This window comes from Tursiops truncatus, chromosome 2, assembly GCF_011762595.2.
Source record: "Tursiops truncatus isolate mTurTru1 chromosome 2, mTurTru1.mat.Y, whole genome shotgun sequence".
In the NCBI taxonomy this organism is placed as follows: Eukaryota; Metazoa; Chordata; class Mammalia; order Artiodactyla; family Delphinidae; genus Tursiops; species Tursiops truncatus.
In genome coordinates this window covers 47,916,550-47,937,748 of record NC_047035.1, presented here as the reverse complement: position 1 = coordinate 47,937,748, position 21,199 = coordinate 47,916,550, and the positions used below count along the sequence as shown (strand labels likewise).

At 33.9% G+C, this 21,199-nt stretch overlaps 1 protein-coding gene across 3 annotated transcripts in view; it reads right to left on the bottom strand.

The window, feature by feature from the left end:
- The window catches only part of ERO1A (endoplasmic reticulum oxidoreductase 1 alpha), a 44,396-nt gene that overhangs the window by 9,714 nt on the left and 13,483 nt on the right, over positions 1-21,199 (bottom strand). For 2 of the 3 annotated variants that reach the window (XR_002174073.3, XM_019923871.3), the window contains exons 5-12: positions 13,470-13,546; positions 13,302-13,375; positions 9,409-9,529; positions 7,365-7,411; positions 4,635-4,646; positions 1,364-1,390; positions 1,148-1,240; positions 45-291 (exon numbers count right to left, since the gene is read on the bottom strand). Coding sequence is in view for 2 of the 3 variants with exons in the window: in XM_019923871.3 (XP_019779430.1) it covers positions 45-291; positions 1,148-1,240; positions 1,364-1,390; positions 4,635-4,646; positions 7,365-7,411; positions 9,409-9,529; positions 13,302-13,375; positions 13,470-13,546 (698 nt within the window). In the remaining variant the exon portion in view is untranslated. The remainder of the gene's footprint in view (positions 1-44; positions 292-1,147; positions 1,241-1,363; positions 1,391-4,634; positions 4,647-7,364; positions 7,412-9,408; positions 9,530-13,301; positions 13,376-13,469; positions 13,547-21,199) is intronic. The other variant, XM_019923873.3, reaches the window with a different exon arrangement.

The following is a 21,199-nucleotide window of genomic DNA, read 5'->3' as shown; positions in this document are numbered from 1 at the left end:
TTGTCACTCTTCTATTAATGTATAAGTTGTAATACACAATTTACTTGATTTCATGAAGTATTTCCAGAAGTAACATTTTGTTTTCTGCATCTTGAACTTTATTTCCAGTGAAGAGTTGAAAATCCTGGCGCTCAAAGAATGGTACCACTTTAGATAAAGCCCTTAATTCTATCAAGTAGAGAAAGTACAAGTTCTTAAGCCTTCGTGGACCTTCTCCTTCAGTTAAAATTCCATCAAATCGCTGCTGAAATTCTGTAATGTTATGTCCCCATATTTTTTCCAACCAGGTATCTGAGAAGAAAGAAGAATTAAATATTAAAAAAACTGCATTTTAAAATTAAGTAAGTTTCATTTTACTTATATTAGGTTATTGATGCCTGCAGAAGCTAATTTGATTTTATATTTTAAAATATATAATCAATACAACCATGAAAACTGTTTTACATAATTTAGCCTTGAATAATTCCCTATTAATATTTTACCTTCTAGAAGCCATCCTTAAAAGGAAAATAAACTCAATATTTTACTGAGAAACCAGGACTAATAAAATCAAATTTCTGAATATAAACATATCCATAAAACCAAGATACAGAAGTCAAAAATGACTCTCTGACATTACTAATGAGTTTGAAGCCCTAATTAAAGTTACTATGATTTTGTTTCTAAAAAGTAAAAGATACCATAATTCTTGAAGAAATATGTTATTGATGAAACTCCAACATGGTCTAATTTTTCAACAGCCTTCGTAAAGCATGAAGAGCAGCAGAAAAAATGCTCTTACCTGTTAAACTCCAGGCCTGAAGCTGGCACACAAATATAGGGGTTCTGATACAGTAATATCTAATGAAAAACAAACTATGCTCTTGAGAGCTTTTTTAATTCCCACAACAAAAGAACATTTCCAAAGTGACATGTATGATTTTGAGCAGCTTCTTAAAAGAAGGTGAAGAGCGCTAAGAACAGGCTGAACTTTTCCTTATAAGGTCCATGGTTCCCACATTCCTGATTACTACCATTTAAGAATAAATCTTTTACTGCTTAATATTCAGTAGGGTCAATCCTTTCTCATCCAGGTAAATACCAAGAAAATTTTAAGAATACCCGAAAATAAGTGTGGTAAAGTGAATAAAAGTAAAATGTCACATACCTTGTAGAAGATACCGTGCACTCAAATGCACATTAATGCTTGCATGGAGGCCAGAAATAAGTCTGTAGAATGCTCTTTTTTCTACACAGAGGCCTACAAAAAGTAATTTGGAAATATAAATTTCATATGTGAAATCTGTAAGGCAGAAAATTAATTTTATGTGCATTTAAAAATGAAAAAAATGTTATTTAAATTTGCTTAAAAATGCTCAATTACCTTCTAGCCAACTGTAAAAAGTGTTCTCTGAAATAAAAAGAAAAATAAGTCACGAGATTGTAAAAAATGCCAAAACGTAAGTTTTTCAAAAGTTTTAAAATACTATAGCAAATTTTTGACAAACAGTGATTCAAAGGTCCAAATTCTGTTTGTAAAGGAAAGAGAGGTTCTTGGTATGGATTCACTTTAAGTTCTACTTGGCTGCTCGGTCTTTAGAAGGCTTTAGCATTACCTTAGGTGGCCCCAGCCTCATAACTTTCTGGATAAAATGTTTTATATGAGGTCAAAACACAGAATTTAAATAGTAAATCAATACATGGAAAAATACTTAGCCTTAGTAACAATTCATGCTATAAAAATTAAGAACTCATTACACACTTTTTAAAATGAGAAAAGTTAAATAAAAATTATAAAATAGTATTGGAGGTATATTATTATAGCTGGTAGTATTATATGCTATTCAATATTTCAAAAGAGCAATTCAAGGAGATGTTACAAAAACCAAACATTGTTTATATTTTATGACCTAATAAGATCACTGTTCATATACTTAGACTTGACAATTCTGCTTTTAGAATTATGGTCTTAAGAAATAACTCAAGATGGAGGTGGGGGGGTGGATAATCTGCAGAAAGATGATTATGTTATATATAATTTTTAAAACCTGAAATAATCAAAATATACAAGGCCTAAGCTGACATGATAGAATACTATATACTAGTTAGCATGGCTGAATAATATAAAACTATTAAAATGAGAAGAACGTGGAACACGACAATGCATGAAAATGTTTATTTGAAATAATATATAAAAAGGCATAAGAAATAATTATTATAATTATGTGAACATTCTATGTATACATTTACTAGCAATGACAAACATTGTACTATATAGTTCTTTTTACAAAGTTTTTTATAGTAATATTAATAATGAACCAAACAAGCATAAAAGTAATGGAAGAAATGACAAAGGAAATAAACAATAAATTTATATATTTATAGACTACATAAAAACATAAAACATCTGTGTGTCAGAAAACTTCATAAACAAATGCAAACAACAAACCGGGTAAAATGCAAATACAACAAAGGATAATATCCTAAGTATATAAAGAGCTCACAAACTGAATAAAAATGCCAAAGTGCCCATTAAAAATGGGCAAAAAATATGAATAGAGAATTCATAAAGGGAAAATATAAATGGTAGTAATAGATAAAAACTGTTTAGCCTCACTAACAATAAAATGCAAATTAAGCAAATATTGTACAACACAGGGAATGTAGCCAATATTTTAAAATAACTATAAATGGAATATAACCTTTAAAAATTGTGAATCACTATGTTGCACACCTGAAACTTATATAATATTGTACATCAACTATACCTCAATAAAAAAATAAATAAAAATTCAAATTAAAACTATAAAGATACAACTTTAAAGAGTAAAGGTAAAAATATAATACTTAATGCAGACGAGGGTCAGGTAAAACTAGCAGGCACAATGACTGGAAGGGATGTAAATTAGCACACCCTTCCAATGACAAAAAGCAATCTGGTCATATGTATCAAGAGCTTAAAACGTCCTTATCCTTTGATCCAGTAGATCCATTTCTAGAAATCTAGGTTATTATGGGTGAATGTTTGTGTCCCCCCCTAAAATTCATATGTTGAAGCCCTAAACCCTCCCCCTAACCCCCACTGCTCCCCATGTGATGGTATTTGGAGGTGGAGTCTTTGGGAGGTAATTAGTGTTTGGGAGGTAATCAAAGTAAGGTCATGAGGGTGGGGTCACCATGATGGAATTAGTGTCTTTATAAGTAGAAGAAGAGACCAGAGCTCTTTCTCTCTCTATCATGTGAGGATACAGTAAGAAGGCCAGCTGTCTGTACGCCAGGAAGAGGGCCCTCACCATGAACCAGATCTGCTGGCACCTTGACCATGGACTTCCCAGCCTCCAGAACTATGAGAAAATAAATGTCTTTTGTTTTACCTACCTAGTCTATGGTATTTTGTTAGAGCACCCTGAGCTGATGAGGATATAGGCTAAGGAAGCAAGTAGACATGGTAATGATAATATATAAAACTATAGATATATCTATTATAAAAATATAAACATGTAAATAATAATAATTATCAAAATGTTAGCAGAGAAGCAGTATGAGATAGTAACTAAAGCACAGACGCTGGAGCCAAACTGCCTGATTTGAATCCTGACTCTGCTACTTACAAATCGTAAGATTTTAGCTGAGTTGCTAAACCTTTCTGGGACTCATTTTCCGCCTCTATAAAATGGAGATAAAAATAATACCTCCTAGGATTGTTGGAAGGATTAAATAAACTCATATTTGTAAATTGCTTTGAAAAGTACTAGCATGTCTTCTTAGCCATTATCATTATCAATTATTTTGGGGTTGTGGGATTACAAGTGATTTGTTTCCTTACTGGGAACCTCTAGGTTTTGAGGGTTTTTTTTTCAAGTTTTGGACCATGAATTGGGGGGAGTAGGAGTGTGACATTGCTTGGGACCTAGCCTTCTAAAGAAATTTTCAGTTCAGTTTTATAATCCTGAAGTAGATATTCTCTGAATGTGATCCAGTTAGATAATCACCTAATATATCAGCTTTCATATTTGACTAAAATGAATACTTATAAATATACTCATAAATAAGATATTTTCTCTAAGGACAGCCTCTACAGGTTAACAATCTTTTCTCTGACAATGAGAGATAGTTTGAGATCTTCAAATAGTAACAAAACTCATTTCAATCTCACTCATAAAGCAAAAACGTTCTCAAAAAGACAGAGTAAACCTAAAATATGTTAAAACTTTTAGCTTTACAATTAACTTAAAGAGCTGGCAATGATACCTACACCCAAGAGTCACCACAAGCTTGGAAGACGGTAGCTCAACACTCTGATCATGTCTAGAACCTTCCTATATGAGACCTAGTAGATACCAGAGTTCAACAAGTAAAGGAGATGTTTTCCCTGACAGAGGCTGGGGAAATGTCTAGCTTTCACATGCAATAGGTAAAATGTACCAGTGAATTATCAGAGGCTGAGGCAGGCTGTCTCTACTGCCTGATCCCAGGCACAAAGAGTCACATTTCCCTTAACCTATGCTGTCACCCCTAGAATTTCAGGTAAAGAAATAAAAATTAACTTTTTCTTCGTCTCACGTGCGGGTAGAACAAAACAAGTTTGCCCAACAAACATCTGAATGTATAAGCAAATTCATATATGTGATGTATGATAAAGACATTATACTTACCTTCACTTTTCCCTGAAAAAAGAAAACAAAATGCTTATTATTAAAAACTCCTTCCAGACGCTCCTTTTAAACTGCTACACTTCCACAAAAATAAGACTTAGTAGAGGTTACCTTTAGTTCATCAGTTCACCCACATAAATAAAATCTTAGAGTGAGATGTGCCTGTGACTGCAACTCTTTCTGGTGATGAAAGGAATTATGTCTGATTTGACTAAACAGTTTCATCTCCAAGAGCCTGGAAAAAGAGTATTTTCAGCTTGTCCAAGATTTAATATGGGCTGACAGGAAAGAAAAATCTAATCTATCATCTGAGAGTACTCTTAAATATCTTAAGGACTCACAGTTATTTGGCTGTCAGAGTCTTTTCACTTATTTATTTGTTCTATAGCTATAACACAGTTTCTGCTAAAGATGTGTGTTATTGCTTCCAAACTCCCAGGACTGACATTATAAAATTTTACCTTATTCAGGAATTTTTTTTTTTTTTTTTTTTTTTGTGGTACGTGGGCCTCTCACTGTTGTGGCCTCTCCCGCTGCGGAGCACAGGCTCCGGAAGTGCAGGCTCAGCGGCCATGGCTCACGGGCCTAGCTGCTCCGCAGCATGTGGGATCTTCCTGGACCGGGGCACGAACCCGCGTACCCTGCATCGGCAGACGGACTCTCAACCACTGCGCCACCAGGGAAGCCCTATTCAGGAATATTTTTAAAGACTATTTGTAAGATTCAAATTATGCACAGTTCAGCAGTTTGTATGCAGCTGCTCATTAACTACTGAAAAACTGTCTCCATTTTGCCACTTTTATTTAATGCCATTGTTTATTGAAGTACCATATGCTCATTGCAAATATATGTTAAAAAAAAGAAGACAAAGATAAAATAAAAAATATCATCCATAACTCCCTCTGCCCAAAGATAAATACCATTTACATTTTGGTAAATGTCTTTTTTCTTTGTGTACAGGATATTTAGATATTATATCAATTATGTTTTTATAAAAAATATATTATAGGGCTTCCCTGGTGGCACAGTGGTTGAGAGTCCGCCTGCCGATGCAGGGGACACGGGTTCGTGCCCTGGTCCGGGAAGATCCCACATGCCGCGGAGCGGCTGGGCCCGTGAGCCATGGCCGCTGAGCCTGCGCGTCCGGAGCCTGTGCTTCGGAACGGGAGAGGCCACAGCAGTGAGAGGCCCGCGTACCGCAAAAAAAAAAAAAAAATATATATATATATATATATATATATATATATATATATATATTATACATACTGTTTGGTACCTGCTTCTTCTCCTAAATGTGCTATTGATCACCACTGATATAAATGAATATAAATTTTCAGCAACATTTAGAATGGTTATATTCTACTATATGAATATACCATAATTCATTTAACTAGTTCCCTAATGATAAACATTGAAATTGTTCCCATTTATCTTTAAAATAAGTGAGGGTGGTTAATTAACTTATCAGATCATAATGTGAGTTCATAGTGAAGATCATCTCTTGCCTGGGAATTTGCATTTCATCTGATAGTAAATCAATAGTTTCCACTGAGTACCATATGTGACTCCATATAAATCCAAAAGCCTTGTTTAAAGATGCTCTTTCATTTCTAAGAATGACGAGTCTGCCAACATTTAGGGAACGTTGCAATCTCACTGCCTTGCAGGAGGAAATTCATGTTTATTGACTCTATGAGATCAGCAGCTTTTTAAATACATTTAAAAAATGAAAACCATTCCACATTTGCTAAAAGTACATCAAAGATTTCATCAGTAAGCACATATTCAGAGAACAGGGATATATTTCCTAAGGAAAAAGCCTGAAATCATACACTTGAAACAGTTTATGCAACAAACTGTTCTGTCTATTATAGACTGGGCAGGGTTTGTGAGTTTCAATTTTACATCCCCTCTGCACCTATACAGTGCCTAGCACATAGTAAATGGTGGATAATCATTTGTTGGAGGAACAAGTGATTTTCACTACTGTAGACAAGACCGTTAAATGAGGAGGGTGAATTTCATTGATCATTTATCTAACAAACTATTCCATCTGTTATGTTCCAGACTCTGTATTAAGGGATGAAATCGATAAATGCTGCCCATATGTCCAAAGTACCAGGGTAGATCAATAGATATATAAATAATAGTAAAATAATGCTAGCAAGTGGAAAGAGCTGTTAAGAGGAACAAAACAATACATAAGATCACTTTATGAGGAGAGAGAGATTACTTCCAGTTAAGAGGATCAAGGAAATTTGGGCGGGGAAGGCAGCATTTAAGCCAAACCCTGAGTGTAAGTAGAAAATGAAAAATGTTAATGAGCTATAAAGTCATGTGAATTTGAAATCAGACTCCCAATATATATAACAATTTCAGGTTTTAGGAAAGATGTGAGGCAGAAGTTTTTTGGATATTCATTCAACTAAAAGATGAGTACAAATAGTAGAAAGGCTGAACACACATATTCTGCAAAAATGCATAAAAGAATAAATGTATAATTTAAACTTAATCCTATGATAGTCTAACACAATGAACTTCATTAAAAAAATACTCCTTACTGAAGTGTAAGTATTTTCAACACCAATTTCTCTGCAAGAATGAGACATAACTTCGGCGAAAACAAGAATATATGATCTCAACTGCTCTTGCCAACCCTTATCTTGCCTTCTCCTTCCTTCTAACCAAAGTTCACTGGCTGAAAAATAACAGTGCAAATAAATAACTCACCGTGACCAGAAGCCAAAGGATTTAAAGGTCTTTTAATCGTCTGTGGCCTACAAACAAAAGAATTAAAGTATAAAATATAAATTTGTTACCCATCATGTTATAATTATTTAAGTAAAAGTGAATTCATCTCAGAAAGTTTTTTAATGACTATATCCAAAATAAAATTGTTTTACTGATCTTATAAAATATTTATTTTCTCTAACTGCTTTAAGGGAGGGTGGTTACTTGTTTTAGTGATAATAGTTTCTGATCTTTTCCCATTGTAGCAGCCAGAAAGTCATTTCCTAATCACCTCTTCAAACAAAGGAAGAAAAAATACCAGTCAAGCTCTTCTCCTAGAGTTACTAATATGTTTTTATATGTATCATATATGTGTGTGTGTGTCACAAAGTACACTGCTACTTGAAAGACAAACAAGCAAAAAATGTAAATATCCAACACAAGCACTAAAATAAAAAAGGGAAAAAACAGTATGGGTAGATTATTTTCCACTTTGGTAATTTTAAGTACATCAGTTTGCCCTGAGGCCATCAAGTTTGTTATGATTTCAATAATAGGTAGTTTTTAACAAGAAAAAAAAGAGAGAGTTAGTATGTCACTAAAGTGTTTTTAAATCTCAAAATAAATATTCATTAGTATCTTTAGTAGAGTGTAGGGATTGTTTTAATGTCCTTTTATCTATTTCACAAATTTGCCCAGCTTGAGACATTTTGAGAACAGAACATGTAAGTTGTATTTTAATATCCTCAATTTAGTGCCTCATACATTGTTTATATTTTAGAAATATTATGGGGACCATGATATAAACTAGTTAGGAAATAACTACAAAACTTATACAAAATCTAACAAATGCTTTAGTTGGACTTTATTTTAGTTCACATCAAAAAAAATTAAGGAAAAAAACCTTTAAAGTAAGTCAATAAACTCAGTAAACCAAACATTCCTAATAATAGTCAAGAGAATTTAAATGATACACGTGGCAGAAATGAGTAAATAATGAAAACTCTCCACTTCCCAAACTGTAGAAATTCTGCAAGTCAAAAAAAGAAATTGCTGATCTCTTATGCGTGTATTTGACATAAAAAGTGAAATGTATTTTTGCCACATTTGGGAACTCCGGAAATCTTCCCAGAACTATCCCCATCTCTGAGATAGCGTAACGCTTGTGTGCACACAGGCACACACAAACACACGCATCCCTTCCAAAAACCAATACATACATTGTTTACAACCTAGAGGCTTACAAGTGAACAAACTTGAAGCATGTCTCAGTCTCTCAATGATCAGATTGACAGCTTCCACTGTAGTGGGTAACAGTACAAAGGGGGTTCTTCCACTTACTAGATCTTTGACACTAGACAAATCACTTAACCTTTCCAACTCTCAGTTTCTCCATCTATAAACAGTGATGACTGTAACACAGGGTTATTACAAGGACTAAAGGAGAAAATGTATGTAACATGCTTAGCACAATACCTGGCACACCGTAAGTGCTCAAATGTTACTAATTATAGTTATTCTCTGAAAAGAATTTAACGTTAAAGCCGGTAAAATAACTATAGCCACAAAAAGAGGAGTATAGAGCACCAAAAAGAGAATTAGGAGTTATACATCCTAATCTATTCCCTGCCACTAACTATATGATCTCTCTGGCTCTAGGTTACTTCATCTATAAAATGAGATTCTAGTACAGCAGAAACTCACAGAACATTGTAAAGCAACTATACTCCAATAAAAATTAATTTAAAAAATTAGATTCTATAATTCACTTAAGGAACATTTGTGAAATGCCTACCATATTCCCATAAAAGTCTAAGACTGTTCTAAGTCTCTTAAAGAACAAAGAATTATTTGTTGAAACACATGTCCTCATGTTTCCCCAGAGGGGAACGGGATTAATGAACAAGTACATTTCCATGTCCAAATACATCCTTTAATAAGGTGAATTTGATTTGTTCTTTTAAATCATTGTGATTCTGTTTATTTGTTTATAAAAAGAAAAGAACACATCTTTCAGGCATTTCGAAATGAAAATGACACATACTTAAAACAGTTTTCTTCATAGATGACATTCCATATCCTCCAAGCATCTGGTCCCTTGTAACCCGTGTAGCGCTCAGGATTCAGGAGCAAATCGACATATTCAGCATCAGGAGACTGTATGTCTGTAAAATAAAATGTTTTAATAATCTTCCTTCTTTTCAGTAACCTTAAAAAGCTAATATGACCAGACTGTATTCCATCGATTCTAAGGCACCACAAATGTAACAATGCGTCTAGGATTTAAAAACACCTTTTTAGGAGAAATCCTAAAAAGAAGGGAAAAGAAGGAACAAACACAGCCACATTAAATTACACACTGTTTACAAAAGCCTCTTGGTTTTAGAAATGGTAAAAAAAAAAAATAGGAATATGTGAATTTTAGAATTGAAGGAACATAGTAATTCAATTCTTATAAGCTGTCCAGGCAAAGAATATACCATACATTTCTCATCACATTAACCACAATGTGATGAGTTCATCAGTAACTAAGGTAAATGAAGACATATTAGTACCATACAGTTTGTTACCAAATACTTCCTTCTTACATGACCACCATCAGGATCCACTACAAAGCTGCCCCAAAGGTATAATCCTAAATATTCAAAAAGTTATAAGCAGGATGATATTTGTATCAGCATTATTTATAAAAGGGAAAATCAGAAGCAACCTAAGTGTCCAACAGAGCAGAGCACGGTCCCTGGAGCGGTCCCTGCCTGGGTTAGAAATCCAGGACCCACTACTTATTCACTTCGGTACCCTGGTCAAGTTATATAAATTCTCTATGCCTTGGTGCCCTCATTTGTAAAATGGAGATAATATTCATAGCATTACTGTGAGACATAAAGAAGTTTATATGTGCAGAGTGCTTAGCACAACAGTAAGAGTATAATAAATATTAACTATGGCATTGGTATTATGATATAACTTAATAGACCATTTTACAGTCAACAGAACTGTTAACTACAAAGGCTGTCTAATAAAATGAAAAGATAAGGCATTATAGAAAAGTTAATTACAGAGATATATGGAAAACATACCAAAATTGGTGGGATATTGGTTTCTCATATGTTCTATAAATTTGTATAATGTGTTATAACTTTAAAATAAAACCAAAAAATTATGGCCCCTGGTCCTCAGTGGCTTTGGGGAATTAGTTAGTAACACAGTAATACCGGACTCATCGATAAAGCTTAACAGTATGAACCAACAAAGAATGAGGAAGTGAGTGAAAATGGCCCCAAAGCAACCAAAGTAGATGACAAAACTCTGAGCAGAAAGATGCTTACACAAGACTCCATCAAGCTCTCTAGAGTACCTACTTCTCATTTAAAAAACAAAGATAAAACTATGCTTGGTTATTTTTATCCCAATTCACAGTTCATTAGAGTCATAAATTAGGGGAAAATTTGCTTCTATAAACAGCCCAGTGACAGCACCTAGAAATAACTGAGAGTCCAAGGCAGAAGTAGCAATTAAAATAACTAGAAGTAAAAATAAAAATTTAAAAAACAATCTGCATGGAATCACATAGTTCAGGAACAGATATCTCTGTTCATCTCAATTAATACTATAGGTATTACCTCAGTATAGCAAACTATAATAAATTCATAAAAAATAACTCTGACTCTTAACATATATATATAAATAACACTCAGCATCGAATACTTTAAGACAGAAAACTAATCACCAAGGAATGATTAAATTTTTAATATTTTGCCTCGTTAGAGATAAACATTAGTTGACATAATTTTACTTACAACAAATACTTCCTCTCTCCCAACTTTACTAAAAAAAAGGTTACTATAACCTTATTTTGCCAGATAACAAAAGCTCAAATTTCTAATTAGGATTTACAAAATACCTTCTATCCTCTACCTACCATTTACATACATTATTTATTCCTTACAAAGCTGTCCATTTTTTTTTTAATATTTACCCTCCTTTAACAGAAGAAACAAGTATAAATGGACAAGTTATTCACCCAAGATAACAGAACTCCACCATATAAGGAGTGACTTATTGATTTGTGACACAAATGTAAGCATGTAGTCTTAAAAGGATACTTTGGTTAAAGTAGTATCATTCTTTCTCTAACACTGCAGGCCTAAAAAAATTATGCTGCATGTTATAAGTTGAATTTTATCTCACATAGCAATGTTTAAGCCAAAGAATCCTTGCAGAAAAGATGGCAAAGTTAGGGTTGGGAGAGCATTTTATCCCCCTTTCTTTACTGGCCTAAAGCTAGATATAAGTCTACAGTTCTTTACCCAACACCCTTGGGACCAAATGTATTTTGGAAATCAGAACTTTTCAGATTTTAGAAAGGTAATACAGTACATGCAACATATGTTCAATATTATTCTAGCAGGGACTGGGACAGCAACCTTTAATCAAACACAAAAACATGAATATAAACATGCAGTAAAAACATGAATATTCACACTGAATGAATCTGTACTAAATTTAAGGAGAAAAATGTTCATTTTTCAAAGTTTTCAGATTTGAGAATTAGGAATAAAGGATTATAGATATGTATCTGCCAAAATATGGTCATGGTTTTTATTAAGGAAAGCATATGTATCTTTTTTTCCCAAAATGAAGCCACAAATTAAAAATAAGTACTTTCCCTTTTTCTTCCCTCTTTTTGCTGGGGGGAAGGGGTGTTGCAAGATTAATCTTTTGCTTATAATTAAAATGATCTATACTGTTCTTTTCACTGATTTTTTAGAAGATCATTAATCTGTTCCAAAAGAACCAAAGAAGGATACAAAAACTCAATTTGGTTTAATTTTGTTTAGCCAATTAAAAGGCTAACAAACTTACAAAAAAGGAGATACTAAAAAAAAGGAAGACTAGGAGAATCTATAAATCTAAATAAATAAATCCATAAATCAAATGGTTCTAATGGGTTCTAGGGCTCCTAGATTTTAATCATACCAGAGCTCTGGCTTAGTTTTAGATGTCACAGACATAACTCATGGTTCATTTTTCTCTTTTCCAAAAATAACACAGCCCATCATTAAGGAAAATATTTAACAATCCAAGGCCAATATATCAAAAGCAGGTTTTTGCAATCTCTACCTTTTATCTATTTATGCAAAATACCTGTACATATCACAAAAATTATATATATTACTAAGTACACAGAACTGCAAAACTCAGGAGGCAAATTTTTCTTTTCCAGAAACTGGGTTTTCTTTTTAAATTGTTTTATTGTGGTAAAATATATATAACATGAAATTTGCCATTTTAACCATGTTTAAGAGCACAATTCAATGGCATTAATTTTATACATTCACAATGTTATGCAACCATCATTGCTGTTTCCAAACTTTTCTATGGCCTCAAACAGAACCTCTGTAACCATTAACCAATAACTCCCCATTCTCCCCTCCCCCTAACTCCTGGTAACCTCAAATCTACTTACTGCCTCTATCAATTTGCCTACTCTCTATATATCATATAAGTGGAATCATAAAATATTTGTCCTTTTGTGTCTGGCCTATTTCATTTATCTTAATGTTTTCAATGTTTATCCATATTGCAGCATGTATCAGAACTTCATTTCTTTTTATGGCTGAATAGTATTCCATTGTACGTGTATACCACACTTTGTTCATACATTCATCTGCTGATGGATACTTGGGTTGTTTCCACCTTTTGGCTGTTGTGAATAATGCTGCTGTGAACATGGGTGTACAAGTATCTGCTTCCCTGTCTTCAGTATTTTGGGGTATATGCTGAGGAGTTGAACTGTTAAGTCATATGGTAATTCTGTGTTTAGCTTTTTGGGGAACTGCCAAACTGTTAGAAATAATTTTTAAAATTATTTTAAAAGGATTTCTTTTCCTTAGGCACAATCTTAATATGTATAGTATAAAAAAAATGTTATACCATCAGCTTCACAGAAGTTGTCTGAGGAATCATCATGTTTGGTCCACTGAAGAACAGCCTTCTGTGTTTCTTCACTTTAAACAAAGAAAAGAAATAGAGGTATTCTTTTTCTTAAGTTAACATTTCACATGAAAAAGCATAAAATACTACTGCAAAAAAACCCCAAACCTTAGAGATTCATCCACAGCTCCAAGTCGTTCAGCTTGCTCACATTCTTCAATGAGATTATTGGCTTCTTCAGAATACTAAAACAAAAGGGAAATAAATAGAATTCAACTGATTGCATTTTTAAAACTTTTAAAAAAGAATTTCAAAGGAATTTGGGGTTCTTTTATACCTAGCACCATCCCCCTGGCTTCAAAACTTAAAAAAAAGGGCTTCCCTGGTGGCGCAGTGGTTGAGAGTCTGCCTGCCGATGCAGGGGACACGGGTTTGTGCCCCGGTCCGGGAAGATACTGCATGCCGCAGAGCGGCTGGGCCCGTGAGCCATGGCCGCTGAGCCTGCGCGTCCGGAGCCTGTGCCCCTCAACGGGAGAGGCCACAACAGTGAAAGGCCTGTGTACCGCAAAAAAAAAAAAAAAAAAAAAAAAAAAAATTAGCCCCACGTTCCTCCTGGAGCTAAAAAATAAAATCTTTGCCCTTTGTCTTGTTGGCAAACACGATTTACTATTATGTTGACAAAATAAAGAATAGTTTATAGTCTGATAACTCATTATCAAAATGTCCACTAAGAAAATCTTTGAGGTTAAAGAAATCAACTTGGCAAGGAGTCATGGAGCAATGTCCCACTTTCCTAATGACCTAACTGTCAGCATCGGTTTTCTCTTCCATAAAATACGTGGTTGGGCTAGATCTTGTGGGTCTACGATCCATTTCAGCTCTAAATGCCATGATTCTAAAAATGCCCTGGAATCTACCAGATCTTATAAAAAGTATTCCAATATCTTTAGGTGCTTAAAATATATTCTTTAACAACCATATTTCTTCTCAATGTCTAAGTCACTATATATATTCTGCTAGCTGTGTACATGGCACAGGGGAAGTGAGTGTGGATCATGAGATTTCACAACACAAAAGTCATCACCGCCATACAGCTAAAAGACAACATTGGAAGCAGGAGGCCACAAATTCAATCACTCAACAAATATTAACTGAGTGCCTATTATGTCCTTATTGTTAGGATGACCACACAAATGACTGTTCAGACTAGGACTCTTTTGAGGATAAAAGGGAACACTAAAATAACTGAAATGATACAATTTTTTGAAACGCTTATGTACTGAATTACAACGTTGTTTCATTATACTGGTCGACCTAAAGACAGTTCAATTCAAAAACTACTTTCAAAAATGAAATTCTTTTATACATAATTAAGTATTAATGCGTAAAGGGATATGATGTATTCAGCCTACTCTCAAATGTTTCAGAAAACAATAAGAATATGTATATACAAAAAGCATGCTGGGCTTCCCTGGTGGCTCAGTGGTTGAGAGTCCACCTGCTGATGCAGGGGACACGGTCCGGGAAGATCCCGCATGCCGCGGAGCGGCTGAGCCCGTGAGCCATGGCCGTTGAGCCTGCGCGTCCAGAGCCTGTGCTCCGCAAAGGGAGAGGCCACAACAGTGAGAGGCCCACATTCCGCAAAAAAAAAAAAAAAAAAAAAAAAAAGCATGCTAAAACAAATGAGGCAAAATATTAAAGATTAGTGAATGTTTATAAAAAGTGTGCAAAATGCCTTTATATTAATATTGCTACTTTTCTATAAGTTAGACATTATTTCAAAATAAAAAGTTAAAAATACTTATCAAAAAGTAAACAAAATTGTTCAAAAGATAACATATACCTATATATTTTAATATACCTATGTATATTTAAAACAAAATTTTTTTAACTTTATCATTATAATTACCTGAATATTAAAACATAAGTTAAACAAAATAACTTTTCTTAGTTCCGACTTAATAATTTAATCAGCTTTGTAAGTCACGTCTGTCTCAAAACTATGTCCATTGGCATTTTTTCTGAAGAAAAATAATTTTTCCAATATGCTTATTATTTTCAATGTTTCATAAAATTGCCCACAATCGTCTTCAAAGTTAATTTTAAGGTTAATTTGAAATAATCCATACCTTCAACTGACTCTTCCCTGCACATATAATTTTTAATTGAGAAAATATTCTCTACAGGTAAATATATGAAAATGTTTTAGCCCACATATTTTCGCAGTTCTATTCTTTGCCTCTAAAGTAAATTTCTTCAGTAAATATTCTAAGACAAAACTCATCAAATAAGTTGTCTTGATTTTTTAAATTATTTTAAATGTTTTGCCAAATAGAGATGCTATGAAATTGTAAGCCTTCTCAATTTCATTCCATTTCAGGTCAGAATACAAATTTATCCAGCTAAAAGCAAGCATTCAACAAGAGGAGACTCTTCCCACAAGGGGAGATTCTCCAAAATACAATTATAAAATTTCAGAATTTAATCTAGTATACCATTTGAGCTTTCCTCACTTAATGTGTACAATTCCTCTCTCGTTTTCATAGGAATAAATAGTTAAGGTCTTTGTTTACAAGCTTTGTTATAATAAGTGCAACTTGCTAAACCTTCAAAAGCTGAAATTTGTTTTGTTCTTTTCTTTAAGCATTCCATTAATTCATACTTTGAATAATGATTTTCCACTGATTTTGAAAATGCAACCAACATTTAGAGGGCTCATTTATTAAAAATCAATCAACACCCTAGAAGGACTCTTGGGTTATTTTACAAAATAGCTCTTCAAAGGCTCAAACATTTAAAAAATTGGATTGAGGATGGACAGCAAAGAAAGTCCTAATGCCATGCTAAAGTAATATTCTCTTCAGCATCATCTTCATTTCAAAACTTTATAGTCATTACTTAGTGTATATATAAAAACAAAAACCTACATATTTTGGCAATTACCACTTCTATCTTAAATGGTAAGATATCACAGCATGTTTGGATGCAATTATGAATTATGTATGTACCTCAACCAATTACAAATTCATTTCTGCTCCACAGATTTCTTGATTTAGTAAGGACATTGTTTTTACCAGGACATTGTTTTTTATCAAAATCTGTAGTTGTATTATCACCACAAAACAAACCCTTTGTCTTCAATTTTGAACTTTAAATGAATTTATACTAACATTCAGTGACAAGTGTTTTCCTTCGACAGAATGAACTTCCAAAAGTTTTACTTTGAGTCCATCAACTGAATGAAAAAATCAAACAATTTTTGGAATTAAATGATTTTCTATTGGAAACAGCTGATCATCTAATTACGTGCAAAGCTCTGCACTGGAGCCAACACATTAATAGCTATGACTTCACTCTGTGTATGCATAAGAAAATGCGGAATCAAAAATGAGCAAAATTAGTTTAGATCTAAGGTGGAAAAAGTGCAGAACAGTGGTTGCCTCTGGGGAAGGAGTATGGATTGACTGGGACAGAGTATGAAGCAACTTTCTAGGGTAACAGTAACGTTCTATATTGAAACATAAGCCTAAGTTACACAGGTGTATGCATTTAACAAATGCACACTTAAGATTTGTGCACTTCATTGTATATTAATTTTATGAAACATACACGTAAGCAAATATTGGACTCTACTTAATGATATACTTCCAGTTATGTATATATCTAGTTAATGACATATAGTGAGGGCAATGTGTACTGATGCTCACAATTTATTTGAAATGAATCAAAAAAATAAGATGGTTTAATGGATGGCTAGAAGGATCGACAGATGGACAGATATGTGGTAAAGTGAGTTTATGAAAATGTTAATGGAAGAATCTAGGTGATTAGTATAAGAGTATTCTCAGGAAAATTCCTTCAACTTTGCTGTATGCATGAAAATTTTCATAATAAAATATCAGAAAAATTTAATTTAGAACAGTTATTTACTCTAAATGAAAAATCACATATCCCAGAATGATATGTAAATGCACTGTCTCCAGCTACATGTGTCAAATTGTTATCTTAAACGCAGTCTTCTTAAAACAAACACTAACTTCAAAGTAGATGCTAAGGCTGTGTCAGCAGATCTGTGTGTTTGGATTTTCATATGATCAGTGATACTTCCATGGCCCTTATGGAGGGTAAACGATGACCTTTGTGCAAGTTATATGTCATCATCAACTGTTCTAAGAAATGGAAATTCAGTACTTCATTTTTCATTAAACATGTACTTCCTTTTTCCTCTTTCAGTTATTTCAGGCAAAAGGATTCATTGTAAAATTTTAAAAGTACTAAATAGTAATAACTGGTTGATTTGCACTATGCAAGAAAGGATAAAGCCACTATAAAGGACTACTCTCTGTATGCAGGATTGCTCATCCTCTGTTTCCCATACATATTTCTCATAAGCCTAACCTATAATTTCCCAGGTTTTTCACTGACCAGTCAAATGGCAGCTTGGCAGCTTAAGATATATCACAGGTAGGACACATACCACAGTATAAATGGCTGCTAACTCCAAAACCAGCAGCATAGCAGTGGCCAATGCTTCTCCCCCCACTTGCCAAGACTGTAAGGACACAGGGAGGGGGAAGGGTAAGCTGGGACAAAGTAAGAGAGTAGCATGGACAGATATACACTACCAAATGTAAAATAGATAGCTAGTGGGAAGCAGCCACAGAGCACAGGGAGATCAGCTCAGTGGTTTGTGACCACCTAGAGGGGTAGGATAGGGAGGGTGGGAGGGAGACGCAAGAGGGAGGGGATATGGGGATATATGTATATGTATAACTGATTCACTTTGTTATACAGCAGAAACACACCATTGTAAAGCAATTATGCTCCAATAAAGATGTTAAAAAAAAAAAAAAAAAGACTGTAAGGAGTTAGCTGTCCCCAGCCATTTGTGACTGACTAAAATTATTTTATCAGTAGTCACCTAGGATGTTGTCTTTGAAAGAAAGGTTTAGTTTCCTTACATCTAGAAAAGGTCAGGAGAGGAAGGACACGATATTATTGGTCATCTTTGTGTTGAAGTAAGAAGTCTTTAGTGTACATACATCTGAAATATTATATAAGAGAGAAGACAACAGAGGAAGCTAGAAATACAAAGCATTTGGTCAACCAAATCTATCCTAACTTATTTTAATGCAACTGTTAATATTTTATTTAAAAAATTTAAAACTCGAGCCAAATAATAAATCAGACAGGATGTCAGAACAACAAGCATAAACTGGTTCTGTCCCAGGCAAACCTTGGCATATGGTCACTTTATTTGCGGCAAGGGCGGCAACGAAGAACCCACACAGCCAAAACTAACTAACTAAATAAATAAATAAATTTATTGGAAAAAAATCACTCTGGCTGCTGTCCTTAGAACAGACTAATATAGAGAGCATGGTTAGAAGTAGGCAGACCGTTTAAGAGGCTACTGCCATAATCCAGACAAAAAGTGATAATGACTTGAAATACAGCAGTAGCAATAAAGATTGTAAGATTCTGGGTGTATTTTAAAATGCTGTAATCAAACATTGAATTTGTTCACCAAAAAGGCCTCGAAACAATGGCAACCCAGTAAGAATTAGCACCGCAATGGCTCAGGTTATGATCACTAAACACCATTTCTCACTAAAAGAGCTAAGCGTTCCATAGAAAAGTGGTTAATTCCAAGACTGAAGCACAAAAGGTACAAACTAAGCCTAGGACATCTTTTCATAATGGAAAGCAAAAAAATCTACTAAGACTACTACGATCATCTCAAAAGGCAACAATTCCTAACTTGAAGGAGCTTCTCATGGCCAAAGATGGAACTCAAGTATTGAAACAAATAATGACTAAATGACTAGAGAAGATTCCAATACATTAAATATGTCAAAACTTAAGTTCATATTCATACTTAAAAATAAAAACCTTATTGGGCAACTTTGGAGGGTGCTGGGGCATCAACTCATAATTATTCTGAAAACTGGTAAACAAAGGAAAAGAATGAAGCATTTATTCTATGTGTTCTATATAAACTGTATTTCAAGGCATCCAAAGAGTTGACAAGAAAAGGTCTTTATACAATAATAATGGACAGTTAGTATAGGAAAAATGATAAACTTAGAATATCAACATTTTCAAACCCCTAATGAAATAACGCAACTAGGTAATAATCATCAAGGCTGCTAAAACCTTCAGGTAAAAAGTTAGTAGGGAACATTATAATGGACGTATAATGACCCAAAAGATCAATCTTAACATCATGAAAAAAAAGAGGGAACCAGACATTATGTGATGCAATTGTAAGTACACAGGAACTCTAATGAATATATATCAAAAAATTAATCTGAATCTGATAAGCCTTAATATCTAACTACAGGGCACCACATGCAAAAGAATGAAACTAACCCCTTTTTTACCCCATGTGCAAAAATCAACTCAAAATGGATTAAAGGCTTAAACTTAAGACCTGAACCCATAAGAAAACATAGAGGGTAAGCTCCTTGGTACCGGACTTAGCAAAGGTATTTTGGATTTGACACCAAAAGCAACAAAAGCAAAAATAAACAAATTGGGACTACGTCAAACTAAAAACCTTCCGCACGGCAAAGGAAACCAATAACAAAATGAAAGGGCAGCCTACAGAATGGGAGAAAAATATGCAGATCAGTTATCTGGTAAGAGGTTAATATCCAAAATATATTAAAGAACTCACACAACTTAATGGCAAAAAATCAAACAATTCAATTAAAAACTGGGCAGAGGAACTGAAAAGACATTTTTACAAAGAACACATACAAATGAGGTACCTGAAAAGGTGCTCAGCATCACTAATCATTAGGGAAATACAAATCAAAACCATGAGACATCACCTCACACCTGATAGAATGGCCATCACCAAAAAGACAAGATAACCAGCATTGGCAGGGATGAAGAGAAAAGGCAACTATTGTGCATTGTTGGTGGGAACGTAAACTGGTGCAACCACTATGAAAAACAGCATAGAGGTTTCTCAAAAAATTAAAAATGGAACTACCAAATGCCCGAGCAATCCCATTTCTGGGTATATATCGCAAGGAAATGAAAACAGGATATCAAAGAGATATCTGCACTCCCATATTCACTGCAGCATTATTCACAATAGTCAAGATATGTAAACAATCTGTCTGTCAATGGTTGAATATAAAAAGAAGACGTGAGATATATATATATGATGAAATATTATCCGGCCATGAGAAGGAAGGAAATCCTGCCATTTGCTACAACATGGATGGGCCTTGAGGGCACTGTGCTAAATGAAATAAGCCAGACAGAGAAAGACAAATACTGCACGGTATCACTTATATGTAGAAACAAAAAAAAGGTCAAACTCATAGAAACAGAGAGTAGAAAAGTGGTTGCCAGGGGCAAGGAGGTGGGGAAATCAGGGAGAGGTTGGTAAAAGGGTACAGACTTTCAGCTATAAGATGAATAAGGTCTGAGGATCTAATGTGTAACATGGTGACCACAGTTGATGTATCATTGTTGTTGTATCATTTATATTTGCTGAGAGTAGAACTTAAATGATCTCACCAAAAAAATAAGATAAATATGTGAGATGATGGATGAGTTAATTAACTAAATGAGAGGAATCCTTTCAAAATGTATGCATGTATCAAATCATCACAATGTACACTATAAACATCTTACAATTTTATTAGTCAACTGTACCTCAATAAAGCAGAAAATAAGTAATTTTAAAGGGGAATCTGACTCTGATAAGCTATAATACTTAACTACCAGTTTATGGAAAATGAAGAGAGTGATATGTTAAATGACATGACAGGGATACAATCACTAAAGACATAATGTGGGAAATTCTATAGGATATTGATTCATTTCCTTCAACACATAAGTGGCAAAGAAAGAAAAAGGGCAGTGTGGTGGGGAATGAA